This window comes from Cynara cardunculus (genome assembly GCF_001531365.2).
Source record: "Cynara cardunculus var. scolymus isolate 2C chromosome LG 9, CcrdV1, whole genome shotgun sequence".
Taxonomy (NCBI): Eukaryota; Viridiplantae; Streptophyta; class Magnoliopsida; order Asterales; family Asteraceae; genus Cynara; species Cynara cardunculus.
The window spans coordinates 15,051,371-15,073,387 of NC_037536.1; the positions used below are offsets into that span (position 1 = coordinate 15,051,371).

General features: G+C 33.3%; 3 protein-coding genes and 2 non-coding genes across 6 annotated transcripts; 4 read left to right on the forward strand and 1 right to left on the reverse strand.

Annotated features, from left to right (window-relative positions):
* Positions 1-6,091: 6,091 nt before the first annotated feature.
* On the forward strand, positions 6,092-6,809 carry LOC112517828 (transcriptional regulator SUPERMAN-like). The gene has a single exon (XM_025125199.1). The coding sequence runs from the start codon at positions 6,204-6,206 to the stop codon at positions 6,807-6,809; it is 606 nt and encodes a 201-aa protein (XP_024980967.1). The 5' UTR covers positions 6,092-6,203.
* A 2,670-nt stretch (positions 6,810-9,479) lies between these two features.
* TRNAG-GCC lies at positions 9,480-9,550 on the forward strand. The gene has a single exon. It is a non-coding gene; the product is annotated as a tRNA-Gly (tRNA).
* A 1,671-nt stretch (positions 9,551-11,221) lies between these two features.
* TRNAG-GCC lies at positions 11,222-11,291 on the forward strand. Its single transcript has one exon. It is a non-coding gene; the product is annotated as a tRNA-Gly (tRNA).
* Positions 11,292-13,076: 1,785 nt separating this feature from the next.
* On the reverse strand, positions 13,077-16,126 carry LOC112518166. 2 transcript variants are annotated; one of them, XM_025125768.1, is made up of 8 exons: positions 16,020-16,126; positions 15,760-15,855; positions 15,361-15,428; positions 15,179-15,251; positions 14,726-14,838; positions 14,531-14,632; positions 13,571-13,670; positions 13,077-13,477 (listed from the first exon to the last, which is right to left on the reverse strand). In XM_025125768.1, exons 2-8 carry the CDS (start codon positions 15,841-15,843, stop codon positions 13,301-13,303), a joined length of 717 nt encoding a protein of 238 aa, XP_024981536.1. In that variant the 5' UTR covers positions 15,844-15,855; positions 16,020-16,126; the 3' UTR covers positions 13,077-13,300. The 2 variants fall into 2 exon arrangements, with proteins under 2 accessions (XP_024981536.1, XP_024981538.1); XM_025125770.1 differs by having other exon boundaries at positions 15,361-15,657; positions 16,020-16,119.
* Positions 16,127-17,309: 1,183 nt separating this feature from the next.
* Positions 17,310-20,033, forward strand: LOC112517829 (deoxyhypusine hydroxylase-like). Its single transcript, XM_025125200.1, has 5 exons — positions 17,310-17,469; positions 18,525-18,673; positions 18,780-19,012; positions 19,629-19,767; positions 19,854-20,033. Exons 1-5 carry the CDS (start codon positions 17,310-17,312, stop codon positions 20,031-20,033), a joined length of 861 nt encoding a protein of 286 aa, XP_024980968.1.
* Positions 20,034-22,017: the final 1,984 nt, after the last annotated feature.

Below are 22,017 nucleotides of genomic sequence, written 5' to 3' on the forward strand. Positions count from 1 at the left end.
TGTGTGTGTATAGGGAAGGGTTCAAACGAGAATACCTTCATTTTACTAGAACACGATAACATCATTTTACTATAGACAATCATATGTGATACTATTATTCCATCACATATGATACACATGTGATATTAAATCAGAGACGCAAACAATTTTGGATGCGATCTTGGTTGCGGGCCAAGTCTCCCTTACATCACTAAGTCCCCTCACAAATATTATCACATGTGATAAGGGTGTTGTTGATATGATACTATAATCCATCAAGACCATCACATATGCTAAATCATAGACGCAGACAACCTTTGGCACGACCTAAGTCGTAGAACACGTCGTCCGCACATCACAGGGTCCCCTCATGCGTATTATCACATGTGATAAGGGTGTTCTCGTTTGAACACACACACACACACACACACACACATATATATATATATATATATATATATGTATACACATCCCCTTCTTTTAGAAATACACAAATTAGTTTTTATGTCTTGTTTCATATATGAAACAATGTGTATAAAAATTGTCTTAAATGTTTCGCATTTAAAAAAATTGTATAAACACTGCATTTCCAAAATTAATATAACATATAAAACTAATTTATAAATTTATACAATATGTAGGATTTGTAACATACACACACACACATATATATATATATATATATATATGTGTATATATATATATATATATAGAGAGAGAGAGAGAGAGAGCACGCCGAAGAGGTGATGATTTAGAATATCTCCAACAGCTATGCTAAAATAGAGAAAAATGAGATTTTACTCTTTTAGCATTTTTATTGCTCGAAGAGCTATGCTATGTTATACAAAATGTTAAAATAGAGGAGAGAGATTGTGAAAAGCTCTAAATTTAGAGAAACTTCTAAAACTTTATAGAAGAAAGAAAAACAATATTATAATAATATCCGACCAATTAACCTTATTGAAATTAAATGTGTAAGAGAAAAAAAAATATTTTATTAAATGTATTGAATATTTTATTCATACACTTATTGCTAGAATTGCTAAAATAAAATAGCTGTTGAAGTTGGATGTAAAATTTTTTTTTAGAAATTTTAACTTTTCATATTTTATTATACAATTTCTTTAACATAGCTTTTAGGTAGTGTTTGGTACGCAGACAGGATGGGACGAGACAGGACGGGACGGTATATGACAGGACGGGACAAGACAGGATGGGACATGACTAATTGTCTGTCCTATGTTTGGTACGACTAGGACAGGACGGGACAAAACTATTAAAATGACCATATTACCCCTAAATATTGTTCAATGTTATTTTATATTATATAATAATTGTAAAATAGTCCCATGTTGTTCCACCTTTTTAGGTGGAACAAAAAAAATCAAGATTTGTCCCACTAAAATTAAAAATAGTCCCACCTTGTCCCATGTTTTTTTTGTCCATGGCATGCCAAACGTGGGACTATTTTTTTTGTCTCGTCCTGTCCCATGTAGTCTGCATACCAAACGCACCCTTAAAGATGCTCCGAGTATATTCATGTGAGACTCTCTCAAGTCAATTGTCTCCCATTATTCATTCATTCGTGTATTTATTAACTCTCGTTCTAAATGTACTCTTCTCGTTGCTACCACTTTTTATTAGAAAATTGACCCGAATAATCAACTTCACTTTTTAGTCATTTTTTTTACCGAATTTCCAGTGTTGTTTAGAGTTTACATAAATGTCTTACGTATTTGCATAAACTTGATTTTCAGATTAAAACAAAAAGAAAAAGAAATTGATATGCAAATTACTTAAGGATCCACATTTACGTAAATAATTTGGATTTTTCCATTTTTTTAAATCTAAAGCATAACGATTTATATAAACTCTTATTAAAATAGGAATTCAGTTCTAAAAATTACTAAAAGAATAAAAAGAAAGCAAGTCAAAACATACTTTTTTTACTAGTGGATTGAATTTCTTCCTTCCCATAACATCTTCACATAATTAATATAAAATTAATTTGTTGGTAGTCAGAAGTCATCGCATTTGAACCTCCATGGCTACAAGGGGATTTTTATTCCTCCTTGGATTTGAAACTCAATCTCAAATCAATCAGACATCACCCTTGTGGTTCACTTTTTTAATGTTTCGGTTGAACCAAAAAAGAATGCATGCTACAACACCTATTTATTAACCATCGTAGTTGAAAATTGTTTCTCTTTTAAATTGCAGGTGTCCGAACTAACTTGTATGTATCTTGACAAACATCAGGGTCTTTGAAGAACGATTAGGAAAATCCTCAGTAGCCTTGTAGACTCAAGCTGATGACCTCTGAGGAACAATCAACTATACGAGTTAGCAGTCGAAGATGGCTCAGTCTCAGTAGATCCCTACACCAAACCATTCAACAATCGTCAAACATCCCATAAATCACAATAATCATCTTGTAATTTTTAAACTACATGGACAAAAAGTCTTACTTTCCACAAACTATAAGGACCAAATTTGTAAATGTTTTTGGTCGGCAACTTAAAAATAAAATTAATTGATTAAATCATTAATAAGATCGATTAACGTCTTTGACTTGGTCAAAAAGATTGAAAAAAAAATACGATAATAACGTTAAAGAAGTATTATTTAGTAATCAAAACACTAATTTTGTTATCAGACAAATACTTAATGACACATTGGGTTAGATTCACGTGAGATTAGCATATTTTCGTGAGATCCGTGATATCATTTTTTTTTACACTTGAAATTTCATAGGAAAATGCTGTGAAGGTAAAAAAAACTGAATCTTCACACAAAAACACTTGAAAGCTACCTTCATAATGTTTTGTTGTGAAGTTTTAAGTGTAAAAAATAGTCTTACGAAAACAAGCTGATCTCACATGATCTCAGATGTGACACATTTGCATAAACCTTTTAGATATTTTGAGAATTTAATTAATAATTAATCAAAAATCATGACAAATTAATAATTAATTTATTATTATATTTTGTCTCTTAAAAAGGTAAAGGGAAACCTATTTTATTTATATAAATACAAATGCTAAAAACAGAGAAAGTAGGTTGCCTCTTTTTTGTATATATGTACACATCTTTAAAGACAATTTTTTTTTTAATTTTATATAAAAACAGAATCTAAAAAACTAAAATTACATTTAATTTTTAATCCTACTCCACGTTAAGAGATTATTAAATACTAGACGGGTATTTGCGTAATACAACGAAATAAATCTTGATTTTAATGTTTTATTTTATTCTGTTTCTATCGATGTTATAATACGGTTTTATGTGGTTATGAGAAAACAGTAATGTTTTTATTTTTGAATAAAATATAAATTTTAAAATATCATAAAAACTTTAAAAAAAATATATCCATATTAGTATCAAATTAACTATTTAAAAGTTATTATTTTTTTGTAATTTTTTTAATTCAATTTTTTATTATAATTTAATTTATATTTAATAATGAAGTAATTTATTTTTGATTTAATAATATAATTTTTTATAAAGATAATAATTAAATATTATGTTTGAACTCAATAATTATCCTAATTATGTTTTAGATTTTTTATATTTAAAATAAAATATTTATCTTGTATTTGATTATATTTATTTGTAGTTAGTTACACGAATTCAAACATAAAGCTTTAATAAGTTGTACTCACACACAATTTATTTGTATTTTAAGTAATATGTATCAATATGGAATACTTCATACATAAAAGATGGTTTTTTAGAGTTTTTGTCAAATACTTTATAATATAGTATAAATATAATTAAAATGTTTAATTTATTTATCTTAAGGATTTTAAGGGAAAATTATCAAAATAAATGATTTTATTTTTTTAGCCATTTTAGAAATTTTTTTTCTCAAATAGTTAAAGTTTACAACAAAAAATATATATATATATATATATATATATACATATAAAATGGATTTTCTGCACAAAATTTATTTGAAGGCAAAATTATACTTATAAAACACTGTGATACCTACAAACGATATTCATTGTAATACTCAGATATACATACAAGATGCACAATATGATAACATTTGTAAAGTAATGAAAATAACGAAAATGCATAATATGATACATTTCATAAAACAAAGAAAATACATTATGATATACGTGAAACATTGTGAAATTTATCATTATGATACACTTTGATTTACAAATGTTTTTAAAATACGATGTATATTAGATAATTGATATACTAAGTAACTAATTTTAATTAAATATTTTCTTATAAATTATTTAATCAAATATTTTGATTAGTTGTCAAAAATAAAAAATTATTATATTACCTTTTTAGCTTATTTAAGAAATATCCTTAATTATCTTAAACGCGATTACCACAAAATAACCAGTTCTACATTAAATGAGCCCCTATATATATGTATATGCCTTTCGTGTGGGTCGAAACTTATCCGACAAGGAATTTCATTCCAATTATGCCTCTGATTGGATCCTTGGCTAAATCTTAAATTAGAATTCTCATAAATTAATTCAAATTTGCATGTCTTTTCTTATTTCTATTGATTTACGTCTAGTCTGTTGTAGAATTTTTATCCGAAAACCTTTTTTTAACCAATTTTTAGAAACTTATATATATATATATATATATAGAGAGAGAGAGAGAGAGAGAGAGAGAGAGAAAAAAAAAAGACTTGGGATCACGTGAGATCAACATGTTTTCGTGAGACTCGTGAGACCACTTGAAACTTCACAGTGAAATGTTGCGAATGTAACCTTCACAATGTTTTTACTGTGAAGGTTCGGCTTTTCTTAACCTTCACAACATTTTGCTGTGAAGATTCAAGTGTAAAAAAAATAATTTTATGGGTCTCACGAAAACAGTCTAATGTCACGTAATTCCAAATCTATAAATATAAGATTACGAAAAGTTGTAGCGATGAGACATTTGATTTTGACGTATCCATGAGAACTAAAAAAGTTGTTAGTTCTCAAGTGGCTGTATTTATTTATATCCAACATTGCCGTCGCGACTTCGTAATTTACATATTTAATTTTATTTAATTAAAAATATATATTATAATTTAATCTGCAATATAATTAATTAAATAATATTAATTTTAATTAAACTGATAATGATTGTAGCCTTACTTATTTCTTTGTATCATTAAATTAAGACAAACACAAAAAACTAAAGAATATCATGACAACCCTTTATCTAGACCGGATGTACCTGTGTATATTGGTAATTAAAGTTGTTTCTTGGTTTTTATTCATGTGTGTATGTCAGACAAATTGTATAAAATTACTAGAATGCAACATATGCATACCATCTAGACGAACGATTACAGGGTATACCTCAGATACTCATTTTTTACGGGTTTCCCTGAACTTAAACATGTTTTTTGTGTGTATATAATATCTCTAGAAAAAATATATATTAAAAATATTAATTGGTATGATAAACCAATCAATTGTTAACATCATATCATCAAATGGGAAGTACAAACACAAGAGAAACAAATAATCCAACAACTCCTATGGAAATTAATTCAACAAATTGACATAACAAATTAAAGAAAGCCATCTTAATATTAAGATTAATTAGGGTTAATTTGTTTCTTTTCTTAACGTCGAACTCAAAAACCCTAATTCTTGTAGCGGCCGTGTTTTGATCTCCCGTAGTGATTACTCTCAAATATAAAATTCGTTCATTTTCCAACGACTGAAGGGATGGAACTTGAATCCGTTGAACTTGTCTACGATTTAATTTCTCGTCAATACTTGCTCATGTAACCCGATCAGCCGACAAATATCAACAAAATACTAAAACTATATATATATATACCCTATCGAACATTACACGTCACGTTTGGAACTTCATCAGTGCTCGTGATTAGCGGGATTGGATATATCACAAGTGTGCAAACGACGAATTATATACATATAATCCTACTCAATTACAAACATGTATTTGTGAAGTATAGGACAAAGTTCAAGTCACACCATTGAATAGGTTATATATATATATATATATATATATATATATATATATAGCCGGCTAAAAGAATAAATCTTTGTTAATAATTAATAAAGCCAATACCTTGTCTCAATTTTGCTCCCAGTGCAAAACCCTTCACAAGTCTCCCCTTCAGAATTCATTTCAGATCTATATATCCCTCTAAAGTTAACCATATATCTTCTACTCTTTCCCATAATCACAAATTACATGTAAATCAGAAGCTTTCATCAATGGAATCCATAGCTACGGATGATCATGATGAAGATGATCAACCAACAAATTCAAGTGATCAAGAAATTGATCAAGATGATCATGTACTAGGTACCAATCATGGAGGAAGATCGTATGAATGCGTATTTTGCAAACGCGGATTCACCACCGCGCAAGCGTTGGGCGGACACATGAACATCCACCGGAAAGATAGAGCCAAGAATTCGAATAGGTCGAGTTATAGTTCGAGTAATAATAGAAGCTCAAATTATAAGCAAGATGATGATGATCATGGTTGCTATTCAGGCCCAAGATTCTTCCAACCAGTTTTTGCAAGTTACCCACCATCTTATCTTTCTGCAACACCTGCTAATCATCATCAAGAGGGAAGACAGCTTCATTATTTTTCATCCACATCGGGTGATCTACGGCCAATGAACTACGAAAACAATCATCAAGATCATGATCAAGTGATTACAAGTGCATCAAGGGAGGAGGAGAGGAGGAGGATTAGCTTACAATTTGGTTGGTCGAATGCAGAAGATGAAGATTCGGAAAGAAGAATTCGAGGGGGAGATAAACAAGATGAACTGGATTTGGAGCTTCGACTTGGCCATGATCCATGAATATATATATATATATATGTATATATATATGTATGTATGTATGTATGTATGTATGTATGTATGTATGTATGTATGTATGTATGTATGTATGTATGTATGTATGTATGTATGTATGTATGTATNTGTATGTATGTATGTATGTATGTATGTATGTATGTATGTATGTATGTATGTATGTATGTATGTATGTATGTATGTATGTATGTATGTATCAAGTATATGGCCATTGATTGTTCAAACTAGAGATGGCAAAACACCATTTCCAGGTTCCCAGAATGTCTTTTTAGAAAATTTTGGCAAAGGAAACTTGAAATTCCTGAAAGGGTATACGGTACGTATGATGTTTTTCAGGTAACCATCTTTGTTGTTTCCCTTCTAATTTAGGGTTTACATTATATATATACATATATATATATGTATGTATATATCATCAGATATTTATATGGGTTGCAAACAATTAAAGTTCAATAAATTATACATATTTGGTGAAGTAAGTTACCAAATGCTTGTATATATATGGATCACTTTGAACTCAAAAATCAAAACCCTAATGATCAGAGAATCTACCAAATGCAAGAAATCAAACAGTGTGAAGCCAACAAATATTCCATCATTTCCATTGTATTTTCTTAGTAATGGATTAGGTTTCATTAATACCCTAAAACCATTTTAATTTTTTTGACAAGAACTTATTACTAAATTCATCATTTTGGGCTCATTATCAAGAAAATTCAGCATCATAACCACACAACAACAACTAAACTCATACAGACAGCTTAACATATACAGCTGAACAGCCCCTTAGAAATCCTTCATTGCGCTGTGGGGTTGCTAACCACCATGAAGGATCCTTGTGTATGCATTAAATTCATCAAATATTTGGAAGTAGAAATTAATTATTTATCGTCCCTATGGAAGCATATTTTTCGGAGTTAATCCACGTTCGTACTCCAACATTAGGAGATATTCAAGCTGAGAATCCGTCGATCCTTCGCTGTTTTTCATCAATTATTTAAGAAGTTGTGCATGTGTGTGTATATATATATATATAGAAGACCGGTAATTTGTTTTCGTGAGACCATTTTTTTACACTTGAAACTTCACAGCAAAACGCAGTAAAGGTAAGAAAAAAGAACCTTGACGGTAAAAACATTGTAAAGGTTACTTTCTGAAGTTTCAAGTGTAAAAAAATGATATCATAGGTCTTGCGAAAACAAATTAGTCTCACGTGATCCCAAGTCTATATATATGTGTGTGTGTGTGTGATATTGATGATGATGAACTTCTGATATTCGAATGAGAAGAAGCGATCAAATTTAAACCTGAAACATGAGCTTAGCACGAAATCCATGAATTACATTAGAAAATTAATCCTTTTCTTAAAAGATGTTGAAAAAAATCCAGTTTTTGTGCGATAGAAATTGCTTAACCTGTTTAAAACATCTTCAAATATTTTAGAAATTTTAGAGATTTGAAAAAAGTTTGCTCTAACAGTTATACTAAACTCTCCTTTGAAATAGAAAAAAAAAACAGGAATGAGAAATCTTCAAATTTTAAAGAAAAAAGTGAAAATATAGCATACTTGTTGGAGATGCTCTAAGAATCGAAGTTAAACTTATGGTTAGGGTTGGTTCTCAATAGCTGAGAAATGAACCCTACACAAAAAAATTCAACGTCATTTACTAAAGAATTGCGTAAGTGTTTGATCAGGTAAGATATTATTATCTATCAGTGATATTTGTTACTCATACAGTGTTGGTAAACTGTCAAATCAAAGCTTCTATTTTTCTATATATCGGTTACAACAAGAAGATACAATTTATAGAAAACAGAAGAGACTATTTTAGGGAGCAATTCTACTATTTACGGCTACAATTGTAGGAACCCCATGATTAGAGTGATTTCCTAAAACAAAGATCCTAACTGATTTCTTCACAGCCGGTGATTTGAGAGACTCACGCCCACATAAACAACATTATCGATCTCTTACCCTGTAAGCACTACTTAATTAACGGTAAATGTTACGAGCACTTTAAGGTTGTTTATTAAACATTTATCTCCTTTTACTGTGAAACTAAACATTTATCAGATAAGAGATGATTTAAAAACCTGGTCAAATATAACGGTGTTTAGAAACAATCTCACGATATCATTCTGGTGACCAAGAATTTTAATTGGTGATTAAGTGAAAGTGTTGACTCTTATATTCTACATGTTTATTTTGGAACGGACGGAAAAAGTTTTATTATGAATGATTCAAAAGAATATATATATATATATATATATATATATAGCTAATACGATGTTTTATTTTAAAAATATTCTTAAAAACTTGTTAAGACATCCAAAAACATTCTATACATCTTTTGCAACATTTACATGACACTTTAACGTGTGGTCCCGTAAACTCATGTGATATAAAACAGTCTATTTAGACACTTATATAATTTTGACGTTTTAGAACCCAATTTTTTTTAGTGATTGGCTCACTCAGCAGTTAAGACTAACAAAAAAACACATGATCAAACCTGGGCCTTGTCTTGTATTTGGACAAAGTAGTACATTTTTCTATTTAAATATTTTTTTAATTCTAATAAAAAAAATTATTTATATGTCACGTTTTAAATTTTAATCATTATAAATATGAATTTAGAACACAAAGTCACAAGAGCACCAGTGGTCTAGTGGTAGAATAGTACCCTGCCACGGTACAGACCCGGGTTCGATTCCCGGCTGGTGCATTTCTATTTTTTTTGACTTTTACAGTTTTAGCCCTTGTACTTTTAGTGTTTTACAACTAATTATCATCAAATTGGAAAATGGCTACTTTGGTCACTGAACTTTCGTTTTTTATGAATTGCTCACCAGATATTTATGAAATCTCATTTTGCTCTCCACTCAAATAGGCCATAAAAGACTAGTAGGGAATAATAATGTCTTGAAATCCCTCTTGAATTGTTCAAACGAAAACAACTGATATTTCCACAACCAGGTCTCGGGTTTAAATTTGGCTCTCATCTACCCTGTCCTAAAACACTGCGATATACCTCCACATGATGGTCATATGACTGGTACAGTGAGGACACTCTAGAGGGTAGCCCAACTTTTTTCCGCAGCACAATATCTTGAACTAAATAGATGACATAATTGTACAGAAGGGTTCACAAAATAAATAAAATACCAATCGATCATAAATAAGCCAAAATCATATCGCATACCATAACAGGCTCATAGTTCATGATCGCAACTGATAAATCCCAAAAACATGATCAGTAAACGGAAAGACCAACTTACAAAAATTAGATTTAAGCTTTGTATTTGTAGCATCACAATCAAAAGGAGGATGAAGAGTCCAACTAGACTAAAATCATATTCATCAATATCCCACTGTTTTTAGTGAAGAAACCATTAAACTTTTTTATGTTGAATAATCAAGTCTCTGAACATTGTTTTTTGAACAAATAAACCATTGAACTTTGGTTACCTATGTCTTTTTAACCCAAAACAGCTACATGTAACTGGCTAGAAAAGTTCTAAAACAATTAAAAGAAACTTAAATCAGTTTCACAGTCCTCAAACCTTGTGTCATTCAAACCCGTCGCAGTTATTGACATCGCTCTCCTTCGTTGCCCCAGCATCGTACGTTCTCTATATGAACCATTATCGTCATTGGCCCATATCATCGACCTTCCTCTTTTTTATCTGTTTTTTTCTCCTTCAGCTCTCCCTCTTTTACAACATTTTAATGGAGTACATATAGACATAAAAAAGAGAAAATCAAAAAACAAATAAAGCTGATAAAAAAGATGGAGATCGATGGTAAGGGTCCAACGACGGTGATAGAGAGTGGACGAAGAGGAGGAGCGATGACGTTGGGTGCAAGGAGTATTTATGATGTAAAATTTAAAAACGGTAAAACTGATTTAGATTTTTTTTACTTTATAACTTTCTAGCCGTTTACTGATAGTTTTTTCTTGGGTTAAAATAATGTATATAACTAATTTCTAATAAATCAATTATTTATTTATTAAAAAATGACCCAAAATAGAAAACTTAATGGTTTATTCGTTAAAATAATTTAGAAACTTAATCATTCAAAATGAGAATAAATTTAATGGTTTATTTGTTAAAAATATATTATTTAGATACTTGACATTTTGGTTTTTGGAACTTCTTTAAAAAATAAACGCAAAATTATATTGGGTTTACCTGAGACTACTCTGTTTTCGTGAGACCCGTGAAACCATTTTTTTACACTTGTAAGTTCACAGCAAACCACTGTGAAGGTAAAAAAAAGTCAAATCTTCACCACAAAACACTGTAAAGGTTATTTTCAGAGTGTTTTACTGGTCTCACGTGTACATAGTAATATTATCTCTTAGTAGATAAAAATATAATGATATGGCATAAAAGCACCAGTGGTCAGTGGTAGAATAGTACCCTGCCACGGTACAGACCCGGGTTCGATTCCCGGCTGGTGCAGCTTCTTTTTCAATTTTACCGTTTTAGCCCTTGTACTTTCATATCATTCCCCCTAATGAGAAAAGAGATTACAACCTGTGGATGACACTGATAAGTTACTATAATTGCGGTGTTCAATTGCAAACTTAAGTTCCATTGTGAACCAGGGGACAAAGGAGAGCGTGCAACGTGTTCCGGACATTCAGGGATATTCATTGTGAATGGTGTATCATTCATCCTGAATGAATGTTGTAAAAATTTCATGTTCATTATTCATGATGAATGGGTACAAATTGGGACGTGTCGAGCTCTTCTTTGTTTTCACACTTCACAACGGAAAACATGTTTGCAACCGAACTTTCCCTTTTCTAGGAAATACATAAGCAAGAGCAGTAATCAGGATAAAGAATGAAAATGATGCCTTCTATCACCGTCTTCAATATCACCAAGAAGAAGAGATCTGCTTCCACGGACGTCCCTGCATCCAATGAATGTCGGTAAACAAACTAGGGGATTAGATAAAAGAAAGCGTAGACGTTGAAATTCATCATCAATGGGGCATCGGGAGTACAAAGACAGGTGTTGAAACCCCTCCTTCGGTTGTAACCATTCCAAAAGTTAAATAACTCGAGCAACGATCATTCTCTGGGGTGTTTGGGATTGCTTATTTGAAACAACTTATACTTTTTTACAAAAGTCTTTATCAACTTGTTATAAGTTGGAATGGTTTAATTTCTTCAAAAACTCCCTATTACCGGTTTGGCATCGGTATAAGTTGTTTATCCAAACATTCAAAAGTGTTTATTACCGGTGTCATACCAAAATAAATCAATAAGTTGTTTTTATAAACAATCCCAAACACCCCCTCAACAAGTCAGTAAAGTTGTTTTTAAGATGTTCTCCGATAGATCTGATTCACTATACTCAATTAGGATGCGTTTGGTTTGCAAATGGGACTAGATAGCACTGGACGGGCAAGAGTGAGATGGCAGGTGAAAGAATTATAGAAGGTTTTAGGGTTTTAATATGATAAGGATACTTTACTAATTTGCCAAGTTGGTTTGGTTTCATTTCCCTTGTTCCACCTATTTTGGTGGGACAAAAAAAAACACATTTTTGACTTACTAAGTCTCAACTTATTTGCGGGTCTGTTTGTTAGCAGCTTAATGAGCTTGGTTAGCTATACATGACTGATTGATAGTGGCTTAACGATATAGAAAATAACTTATTCAGTAAGCTTCTAGAGAAGTTCATGCAGAAAGTCAAGTTTTTCGAAACCTTCCCTACCCGATTAAAAAACACTCTCAAACAAAAACCTTCTCAATCTCTACAGACAGATTAATCCACTAACACAACTTTATCCATACAAGACTTAATGGAAAACCAACCAAACGACAAACAACCCCTAATTGTCACACCAAACGACAACAAGTTTTTGTTATATCTTGTCTTATCTCGTGCAACAAAGGCATCCATCTCATGTCATTTCCCCCAAGTACATTACCGGTAGGTGTGCAAAAAATCATTTGATTCAATTAGAAACCACCGACAATAATTGAATATCCAGTTATAATTAAATCAGATCGTACCCAAAAATTCAACATCCAAATTCAATCTATAGAATGAGTGCACGTGCAACTTCTTCTCCCGTCTTCATAACTCCACCCTCGACAACATCAAATAATGATAATGATAATGATAATGATAATGATAATGATAATGATTTTGATTACCTCACATCAACAATCTAGTGCGGTTTCAAAAATTTGGAACGGTTAAAGAGAGCGTAATTCTTGGTTTCAACCATTATCGAATCAAAAACCGAACCATTTACACTTTTGATTAAGCCGAAACTCCAAATTTATCGTGACAACATCCGAAAGGAATACACATAACGAACTTCCCAAAAACCGACAAGTTTTCCATGCCGAATATGCCTAGTCTCCTCAATTTTCTTTCGTTTATCAAATTCTTTTTAAGGGTTTCATCTTCAAGAAACGAAGCTTTGGCTAAAACTACCAAACCGGACTTCAAGTCGCTTTAATAAGAAGAACCACCATGACGAAGATACACATCATTACAACCATCACGAGCCATGTGAAGCATGAAGTCTTGAAACTCTCGTTGTATATAGCCGTAGACTGCTTATTGACTCGCCCGGTGCTTGCCAAGCTATGTTCAACTGCTTTTTCGGTTGAATCAAGAATCTGCACTCAAATTGCGAGCCGAATTTTAATACCAAAAGGTCTAGGCGAACCTCAAACGTAAATGAGATTGGAGTACGACTTCTAACAACTTACTCTCTCGGTATTTTGTATGGATTTGTTCATCATAAGACTACTCTCTTTGAGTTGCCGCGCCAAACCCACCATTTCATCTGTCAAATCTTCTTGAAGCTTCCTATTAAAAGAAAAAAAACGACCATTTGTGCTCCATAGATTAGACATTGTCTTCAGGGAAATAGTCGCTCTACTCTTTGAGGTGTAGGTCAGGTTTGCGTACATCTCAACCCGCGACCCCACCTTCGTGTAGGATATATTGGGCTTGTTTAGTTTGGTTTAGATGAGACATTGGTTTTTGTCTTATGGGAAACAATTGTTCTACTATATGGGGTGAATGTCACGTTTGCATACATCTCAACCTCCTAGAGCCCACCTTTAGATGAGATATACCGGGCTTATTTGGTTTAATTTGGTTCAGATAAGACATTGATTTTGTCTTCATGAAACAACACCTCTGCTATTTGGGATGGATGTTAGATTTGCATACATCTCAACCTCCCAGAACTCACCTTCACCTTCACCTTTAGATGTGATTTACTAGGTTTGTTTGGTTTAGATAAAATGTTGATTTTTGTCTTCAGGGTAAAATCCACTCTACTATTTAGGGTGGATTCAGGTCTATATACATCTCAAACCCCCAAACCCCACCTTCAGACGGGATATACTGTGCTTGTTTTGTTTGGTTAAGATTTTTTTGTCTTTTAGGGAAAAAGCCGCTCTACTATTTGGGGTGGATTTCAGGTTTGCATACATCTCAACTCTCAACCCCAAGGCCCCACCTTCATATTGGATATATCGGGCTTGTTTTGTTTGATTTAGATGAGATATTGGTTTTTATCTTCTGGGAAACAACCCCCCTACTATTTAGAATGGATGTCAGATCTGCATATATTTTCAACCTCCTGGACCCCACCTTCAGATGAGATATACTAGGTTTGTCTGGTTTAGATTAGATATTTGGTTTTAGGCATGAAGTACCTGTGTTTTGCAATATGTGATTGGGCTGCAGCATCCAATTTGACAGGAGATGATTCAGACGATTCAAAAGTATCTTGACCTCTGTGTTCAGCTGATGAAGGCCTGTTGAATCATGATGAAATAACTATGATCAAGAATTGAAATCGTAAGACAAAAAGCTAAATCAACAAGACTTTATATCTAGTTTATGCTCACACGAGTCTTCTTCTCAACCCCGGCGAAAGGGTGATACTTTCTTCTTCTTTTTTACCGATGTTTTCTTTGACAGATGTTTTAACTCTAAGCTCGTGATACGGTACAGTATCCGACTGCCAAGAATGTTAACCAACATATAATTATATACCATCTAAGGTTTGTTTAGAAAACCATATATCGTGAATGAAGTTGAACAATTTGCAAAAAAGATGAAGGGTTCACATGTGAATAACTTGACCGAACACAAGAATTTGCAAAAAAGATGAAGGTTTCACATGTGAATAACTTGACTGAACACAAGAATTTGTTAAAAAGATGAAGGTTTCACATGTGAATAACTTGACTGAACACAAGAAAGTGTCACTTCATTATGAAGATCAGTCAAAACATCCATAAGATCAACTTCAGAAACAGAAATTGTAAATCCAGTGTAACAAATAGAAACATACACACCACAGAGCTAGCCAGTTTGGCTGCAATTGCTTCAATTTTATGCGAGTAATCATTCACCATAGCCTTTGAAACTCTACGGCACAAGATCAAAACTATAATCTTATCAGATTAAGCATTTTGTGCAACTCTCAGATGCCATAGAACACACAAACGAACTGACGAAGAAAGTAAAGAAATCGAGCCTGGGAAATCCTTCTGGAGTTTGCTCTGTGGCGAGTTCTTCCAACTGTTCTCTTAAAGTAGCAACATACTGCAAAAATAACCAAAGTATTACACATTCATAACCAAATATCACAAAAGAATCTCCACAACCCATAATCTGAAATCACTAATGGCACTAAAAATGAAGAACAAAATCGAAATTGTGCTTCAAAACTCCATAATTTTGCATCTGACTTAGAGAAACAAGAAATCCACAAGTTACAGGCATAATTCTGTGGCAAACAAGATCCCCAGATCAAATTCATACAAGTGTGAACCTACATTTCCCAAATCCACAACTCATGTGATTCATATAGATGTAAATTGAAATGGGGGATTAACGATAGCAAGAAACTATAACCGATGTTTAGAAGACGTACGTGAACAAGCTTGATTTTATTTTGTTGCCGTGGAGCAGTTGCTAGCAATCTTCTCAGATTGATTTCGGTTTTACTCAAACCCATCCTCAAAAAACCCTACAAAATTCATTTCTCTCTCCTTATAATTGTTTTTCCAAATCGAACGCTTAGGAACACGCACAAAACGCGACGAAAAGAGAAATCTGATTATGATCATAGCATCGGATCTGATCGGATCATCAAAGAGAAGTTGTAATCAAAGAGGATTTTAATTCACGTACCTTTAGGGTTTGACGACAAACGAATTTCAGTGGATTGTGTGCTGTGTTCTTTGATTCTTGCACGTATCGTTACTCGAATTGCCATTAAACGATTATCGCCGGTGGCCGATTTTGCTCCGATGACTGATTCGGAATATATTTCGGTTGTTTTGTTTCATCATTTTATACTGTCCAGGAAGGACCCTTCATCTATGGGTATTTTACCAAAAAGACCTTGAACTATTGTTAGGTGTTTGTTAACTTTAAATTTTTGAATAATCTCCGATCCAACTTCAAAAGTGGTTCGGAAAAAAGCAGATATTAAATATAAAATCTAATATCATCCTACGGTTAACTTTGATTAAGGGGTCGTTTACCTAAACATTTACCCGGTAAGCACTTACATGTAAAATTCAACATTATCGTTTACTTACCAGATGATATGGTAAGGACCAAAAATCTTACCTGATAAGTGCAAGAGAAAGACCAAGAGTTTTACCCGTTAAGTGATGACGACGACTCTTACCACGGTAAGCACTTACCAAGTAAATTGTTGCATATGATACCATTTTGATAGATTAAAATTTTAGCCGATAAGTAAATGATAGTGTTAAATTTAACCGGTAAGCTCTTACCGGGTAATTGTTTGGTAAAAGGCCCCTAAGACGTTATTTCTATCATTTTGGTATAAATGAAACTACATTTAAAAAAATTAGTTACATTTTTAACGTTTGCATTATTGGATGACTTTTTTAACCCTTCCATATGCTTCGTCGTCCTCTATATACATTAAATCCATTGGGATGGGTACAAATGAGAACACGAACATTTCACGAAAGTGCGAGAACACTCATATCACATGTAATAATACACGTGAGGCGACTTGCGGTTGGTGGTGTGTGAGCAATTTGGCTCACGCCAAAGGTTGCCTCACCTCTAATTCAGTATCGCATGTGATATGAACGTTCTGACGTTTATATAATACAATAACGTTCTCGTTTTAACTCTCTCTTATATCTACCTTTTCAAAGAACAAAAAATTTGTCAAATTTGAAGTAGAAGTGTACGATATTTTGTGACTTATTATGAGTGAAATGTGAATTGTTTAGGACATAAGTAGCATTTTTCAAAAGTAAAAGGACCAAATCAGAAAATATACGATGGCTGCAATCGTAAGCCAACTTAAATGCTATCCCGCAGTATTTGGCCCAACACGCTGAATTCGTTGCAAAAGTTAGGGTTTTGGCAATTCGATCTCTCCACTTTACCTCCATTTTTTTTAAAATTACAAGCTTTAAGCTCAAGTTGGAAATGGCGGTTGATGGAAATTCGTTCGAAGTCACTCCTGAGACAGAGAAATTTCTTTGCGAGCGATTATTGGACCAAACGCAACCGATTTCGGAGCGGTTCAGAGTCCTCTTCTCTCTCCGGAATCTGCGAGGTCCTGCTCCTCGCAATGCTTTAATACTTGGTCTGTTCACTCTCTACCTCTCTCCGTCTGTTCAATAATTTACGTGGGTTTTATTCTCTCTACGATAATTTTTTTTGCTTTGGAGATGATTATGAACTGTGCTTGATTATGACCCTACTTCGAACTTAAACACTTAAACTGGCGACCTTATAAGTAGCATTGATGGTTTGAAGTTTTCCTTCAGCAATTGTTGGTAAGAACGTGAGCAATGATTGCATGATTTCAGTAATGATGCTGAATTATTGATCTAAATCTCCAGCATATTATTCTGAGAGAGAAGAAAAGGGAATACATTTATGAGGGTATGATGTGTTTGCAGGAAGAGAAATGTTGAATTTACCTTGTACAAAGTTATTTTTGCCTCCTGTATTTCATGGAAGTTAATCGAAGTTTACGACAGTAGTTTTTTAGCATAAAAAATCACTATCTTGCATGCTTTGTGTGATGAGTCTTTGTTTGTTAGCAGCTTAGTGAGGTTGATGAGACTTGCAGCTTATTCGGTCAGCTCTGCATGACTGTTTGGTAATGGTTGGTAGTGGTTTAATGACATAGAAAGTGTCTTCTTCAGCGAGCTTCTAGGGGGAGCTTTATGCAGAAAACTTGGTTTTTCCCAAAACTCACCCTTCCCAATTAAAATACATGTTCATTCCATCTATGAAGCAAGCATCTCAAACAAAAACCTTCCCAATCTATACAGGCAGATTAATCCACACAGACAACTTTGTCGATACAGAACTTAATGGAAAACCAACCAAACAGCCCTTTAAGTCATCTTCTCCGAGAACTAGCCAACCGGACGGGTGAGAGGGGAAGAATTATGGAAGGTTTTAGGGTTCTAATTTGAGATGGGTAGTTTAGTACTTTGTCATTCTTGTTCCATCTGTCTGGTTTTTGTTCCACCGTTTTTGGTGATTTTTTCCCCATCTAGCCATGTTCAGTTCCAGTCTAACATCGCCCCTAAATTGGTGTGTCATGTTCTGTTTTGTCCCACTTACCAAGCGGACCCTCATAGTCTTAATAATAGTTTTAAGAGAGATAACTTTTTTCTATTGCAGCAACAAGAGATTCTTCGAATCTGTTGGCACATGAGGCTGCTTTTGCTTTGGGCCAAATGCAAGATGCCGATGCTATTCCTGCTTTGAAGCTTGTTCTCAATGATCTTTCTTTGCATCCTATCGTACGTCATGAGGTGGACTTTTCTCCGGCACTTGCATTCTTTCCCTTTGTTTTTCTATACTTTTCCAGCAATGCTTCTTATGTTTTGCTAATATTTCGGTTGTCTTTTGCTTGTATTACTTATTGACGAATAGGCTGCAGAAGCTCTTGGTGCTATAGGTTTAGAGAGTAATATTCCTCTTCTGAAGGACAGTTTGGATTCAGATCCGGCACAAGAGGTTAGGGAGACATGTGAATTAGCTCTTTCTCGAATTCAGGAGCTGAAGAATGCTGGTGATAATCATCAATCATCCACAACAGCGGCGTCGCCATTTCTGTCTGTTGATCCAGCTGCACCTGCTTCTTGCTCTTCTGTACATAAATTAAGGTTTGTTGCATAATGTGATAGGAATTTAAGTCTCGCCACAACTTTATATGCTGCTATGACAATCCGTCCCACATGGATAGAAAAGTATATATGTGATCGCCTTATAAGTTCAAAGTTGTGGGATACTAATAACTTTCACCATGGTTTTAAGTTGATTTTGAGGTTATTGAGCCAATATGCTCCGTTGGTCTAAGGGGCCGGGGGCGTCACATCTACCTCTTTGTCATAGGATATCCTTATAAATATCTTCCACCAACGGATAGGACAAGATGGGATAGATGAGAGTCAGATAGGTAGGTGAAAGAATTGTGGAAGGTTGTAGGGTTTTAAACTGACATTGGTAGTTTAGTAGTTTACCAATATCGTCCCATCTTCTTGATTTTTGTTCCACCTATTTTGGTGGGAAAAAAGATGCATTTTTGTCCCACATAGTCCTGTCCCAGTCTTATGTCGCGCCAAACATTGGACAACAAGTTTTTGTTCTGTCCTAGTCCGTGTACCAAACACACCCAAAAGAAGCTGATAATTTTGGGATGATGGGTCCATTTGTTATAAATCTTCACGAAACAAGGTTTGATCATTGATGATATATCTAGCCGACTTTGATTTCATACAGGGAAGTCATTTTAAATGAAGAAAAGGGTATGTATGAGAGATATGGAGCTCTTTTTGGACTACGAAATCATGGAGGTGATGAAGCAGTTGCTGCCGTAATAGAATCTTTAAATGCAAAAAGTGCTTTATTACGACATGAGGTTGACAACGAGCTTCTTTCTTAAATCATGATTCTGTTACCTCATATCCTCCTTTATGTAGGCTAACTATTTTCCTGGGATTTCAGGTTGCGTATGTCTTGGGGCAGTTGCAAAACAAATCTGCTTCAGATGCACTCTCGAGGATACTTAAAGATGTGAATGAGCATCCTATGGTTAGACATGAAGCTGCTGAGGCTCTGGGTTCTATTGCAGGTTTGATTACTTACTGTATATCTGGTGCAAAACATAGTGTCAAACTAGATTGAGGTTGCATTGTGGTTAATGTTAGAATGTGTATACAATAGAACCTAACATTAGGTACATTTAGGGTGTGTTTGGTATCCAGATAGGACAAAACAGTTGTTCGGCGTTTGGTAAACACTAAGACAAAGCTGTAGAGGACGGAACAGATAAGATGACCAATTTACTCATGATGGGTTGTTTATATATTTTGATTAATTTATTAAGTTATAATAAAATAAATATTTTTTATAAGAAAATATATCATCAGAAAGTTTTCGTCAAGACAATTAAAATGACACTAAAATAAAACTTTATGTAGTTTTCAGTTTATAGCTTTTCTATATATATTTTTTTATTGTTAATATTTAATAAATTACATAAATTAATCAAAATAAAGAAACCGTATAAGTTGGTTCGCGAAATGGAATTTGGTGGAATTGGATCCATCAAAGGAATTTGACTTTGAAGGAATTGGAATGGAATTTATGGAATTTTACCACGCTTTTGGTTCGATGGAAAGAAATGGAATTCAATTTCTTCACTTATGCCAAGGAATGATGGATTCTTTAATTTGTGGAATTCAATGGAATTCAAAGGATTCCTACATTTCATTATGTGAACCACACATAGGATTTGGAATTTTGTCAAAGGAATTATCCATTCCAATTCCTTCAAAATCCATGAACCAAATACCCTCTAATATTTTGAGGACAGTAAAGTAAAAGTTTAAAGAGCATAAAATACTATAAATAAAATTTAAAGAATGAATAAAATGTAAAGAGAGAGACGTATTTGATGTTTTAAAATAGAATTAGGCTTTATTTTGAGGTTATATAGGTAAAATATAAGTCCGTTCCATGGGGTGGAGGTGGAACACCTCTGTTCCACTTTGTTACCTCTGTTCCACATAGTAGTCCTGTCAAACGTGGAACAGTGATCCCTATTCTGTTTTTAACTGTCCATAGTAGCAAACACATCCTGAGGCTATACTTGATAAACTAGTTGTTGGTTGATAAGCTAAGTGACAATATAAAATGATCTAAAAGTATATATTGAAAACTCAATTGGAAAAGTAGTAAGGGGTATATTTGGAAAAAAGTGGTAAAAAATACTTGGAGCTTATTGAAACGTTACTTGAAGTATGTTTTTAGAAAGCTAGTTTATGACTAACCAAACGAGGCTTTTTCAATAAATCTAAACAATAAGCTAGCTTATGGTTGCCAAATACGTTCTTAGTGTTTCCAGAAAGTTAATTCCTACTTCAAAATTTTGATATTCTTATGAGTTTGACACGGTTTTCATTTTTGTTGTGTTAATAGATGACCAATGTATCTCTCTACTTGAAGAATTTTCCAAGGACCCAGAGCCCATTGTTTCACAGAGCTGTGAAGTTGCTCTAAGCATGCTGGATTTTGAACGATCCGGCAAATCATTTGAGGTAATCCAAGATATGATTAAATGAGAAACTGTATCATTTTCGTAATGGTTGGTTGTTTGGTTGGTTTTCCATTAAGTTCTATATGGATAAAGTTGTTTGTGTGTATTAATCTATCTAATATAGATTGGGAATGTTTTTGTTTTGGGAGGGGTTCTTAATAGATGGAAGGAGCTTGTTTTTTAACTAGGAGGGACATGTTTGGAAAAAACTTGGTTTTCTGCATAAAGCTCTCCCTCTTAGAAGCTTTTACCAAATAAGGTGCTATTTGGTTGGTTTTTCATCAAGTCCTGTATGGATAAAACAGTCTATGTGGATTAATCAATCTGTATAGATTGAAAGTTTTGTTTGAGTGAATTTTTGGAGCGTGTTTTTTAATTAGGAGGGGCAGATTTGGAAAAAAAAACTTTGCTTTCTGCATAACAACCCCCCCCCCCCCCTTACTGAACAAGCCATTTTCTATATCATTAAGCCACCACCAAACAATCATGTATATCTAACCGTGTAAACTGTGAGTCACATTAAGCTCATTAAGATGTTAACAAACAAGCCCTAAGCCACTTCTATATCAT

Coding starts and splice junctions, on each gene's coding strand:
- LOC112518166 (XM_025125768.1), bottom strand. CDS start 15,843: ATGGGTTTGAGTAAAACCGAAATCAATCTGAGAAGATTGCTAGCAACT. Junction 15,429..15,759: donor ATAAAATCAAGCTTGTTCAC/GTACGTCTTCTA, acceptor TTATTTTTGCAG/TATGTTGCTACTTTAAGAGA. Junction 14,839..15,178: donor CCAAACTGGCTAGCTCTGTG/GTGTGTATGTTT, acceptor CATTCTTGGCAG/TCGGATACTGTACCGTATCA.
- LOC112517829 (XM_025125200.1), top strand. CDS start 17,310: ATGGCGGTTGATGGAAATTCGTTCGAAGTCACTCCTGAGACAGAGAAA. Junction 17,470..18,524: donor TCGCAATGCTTTAATACTTG/GTCTGTTCACTC, acceptor TTTCTATTGCAG/CAACAAGAGATTCTTCGAAT. Junction 18,674..18,779: donor ATGAGGTGGACTTTTCTCCG/GCACTTGCATTC, acceptor ATTGACGAATAG/GCTGCAGAAGCTCTTGGTGC.
- LOC112517828 (XM_025125199.1), top strand. CDS start 6,204: ATGGAATCCATAGCTACGGATGATCATGATGAAGATGATCAACCAACA.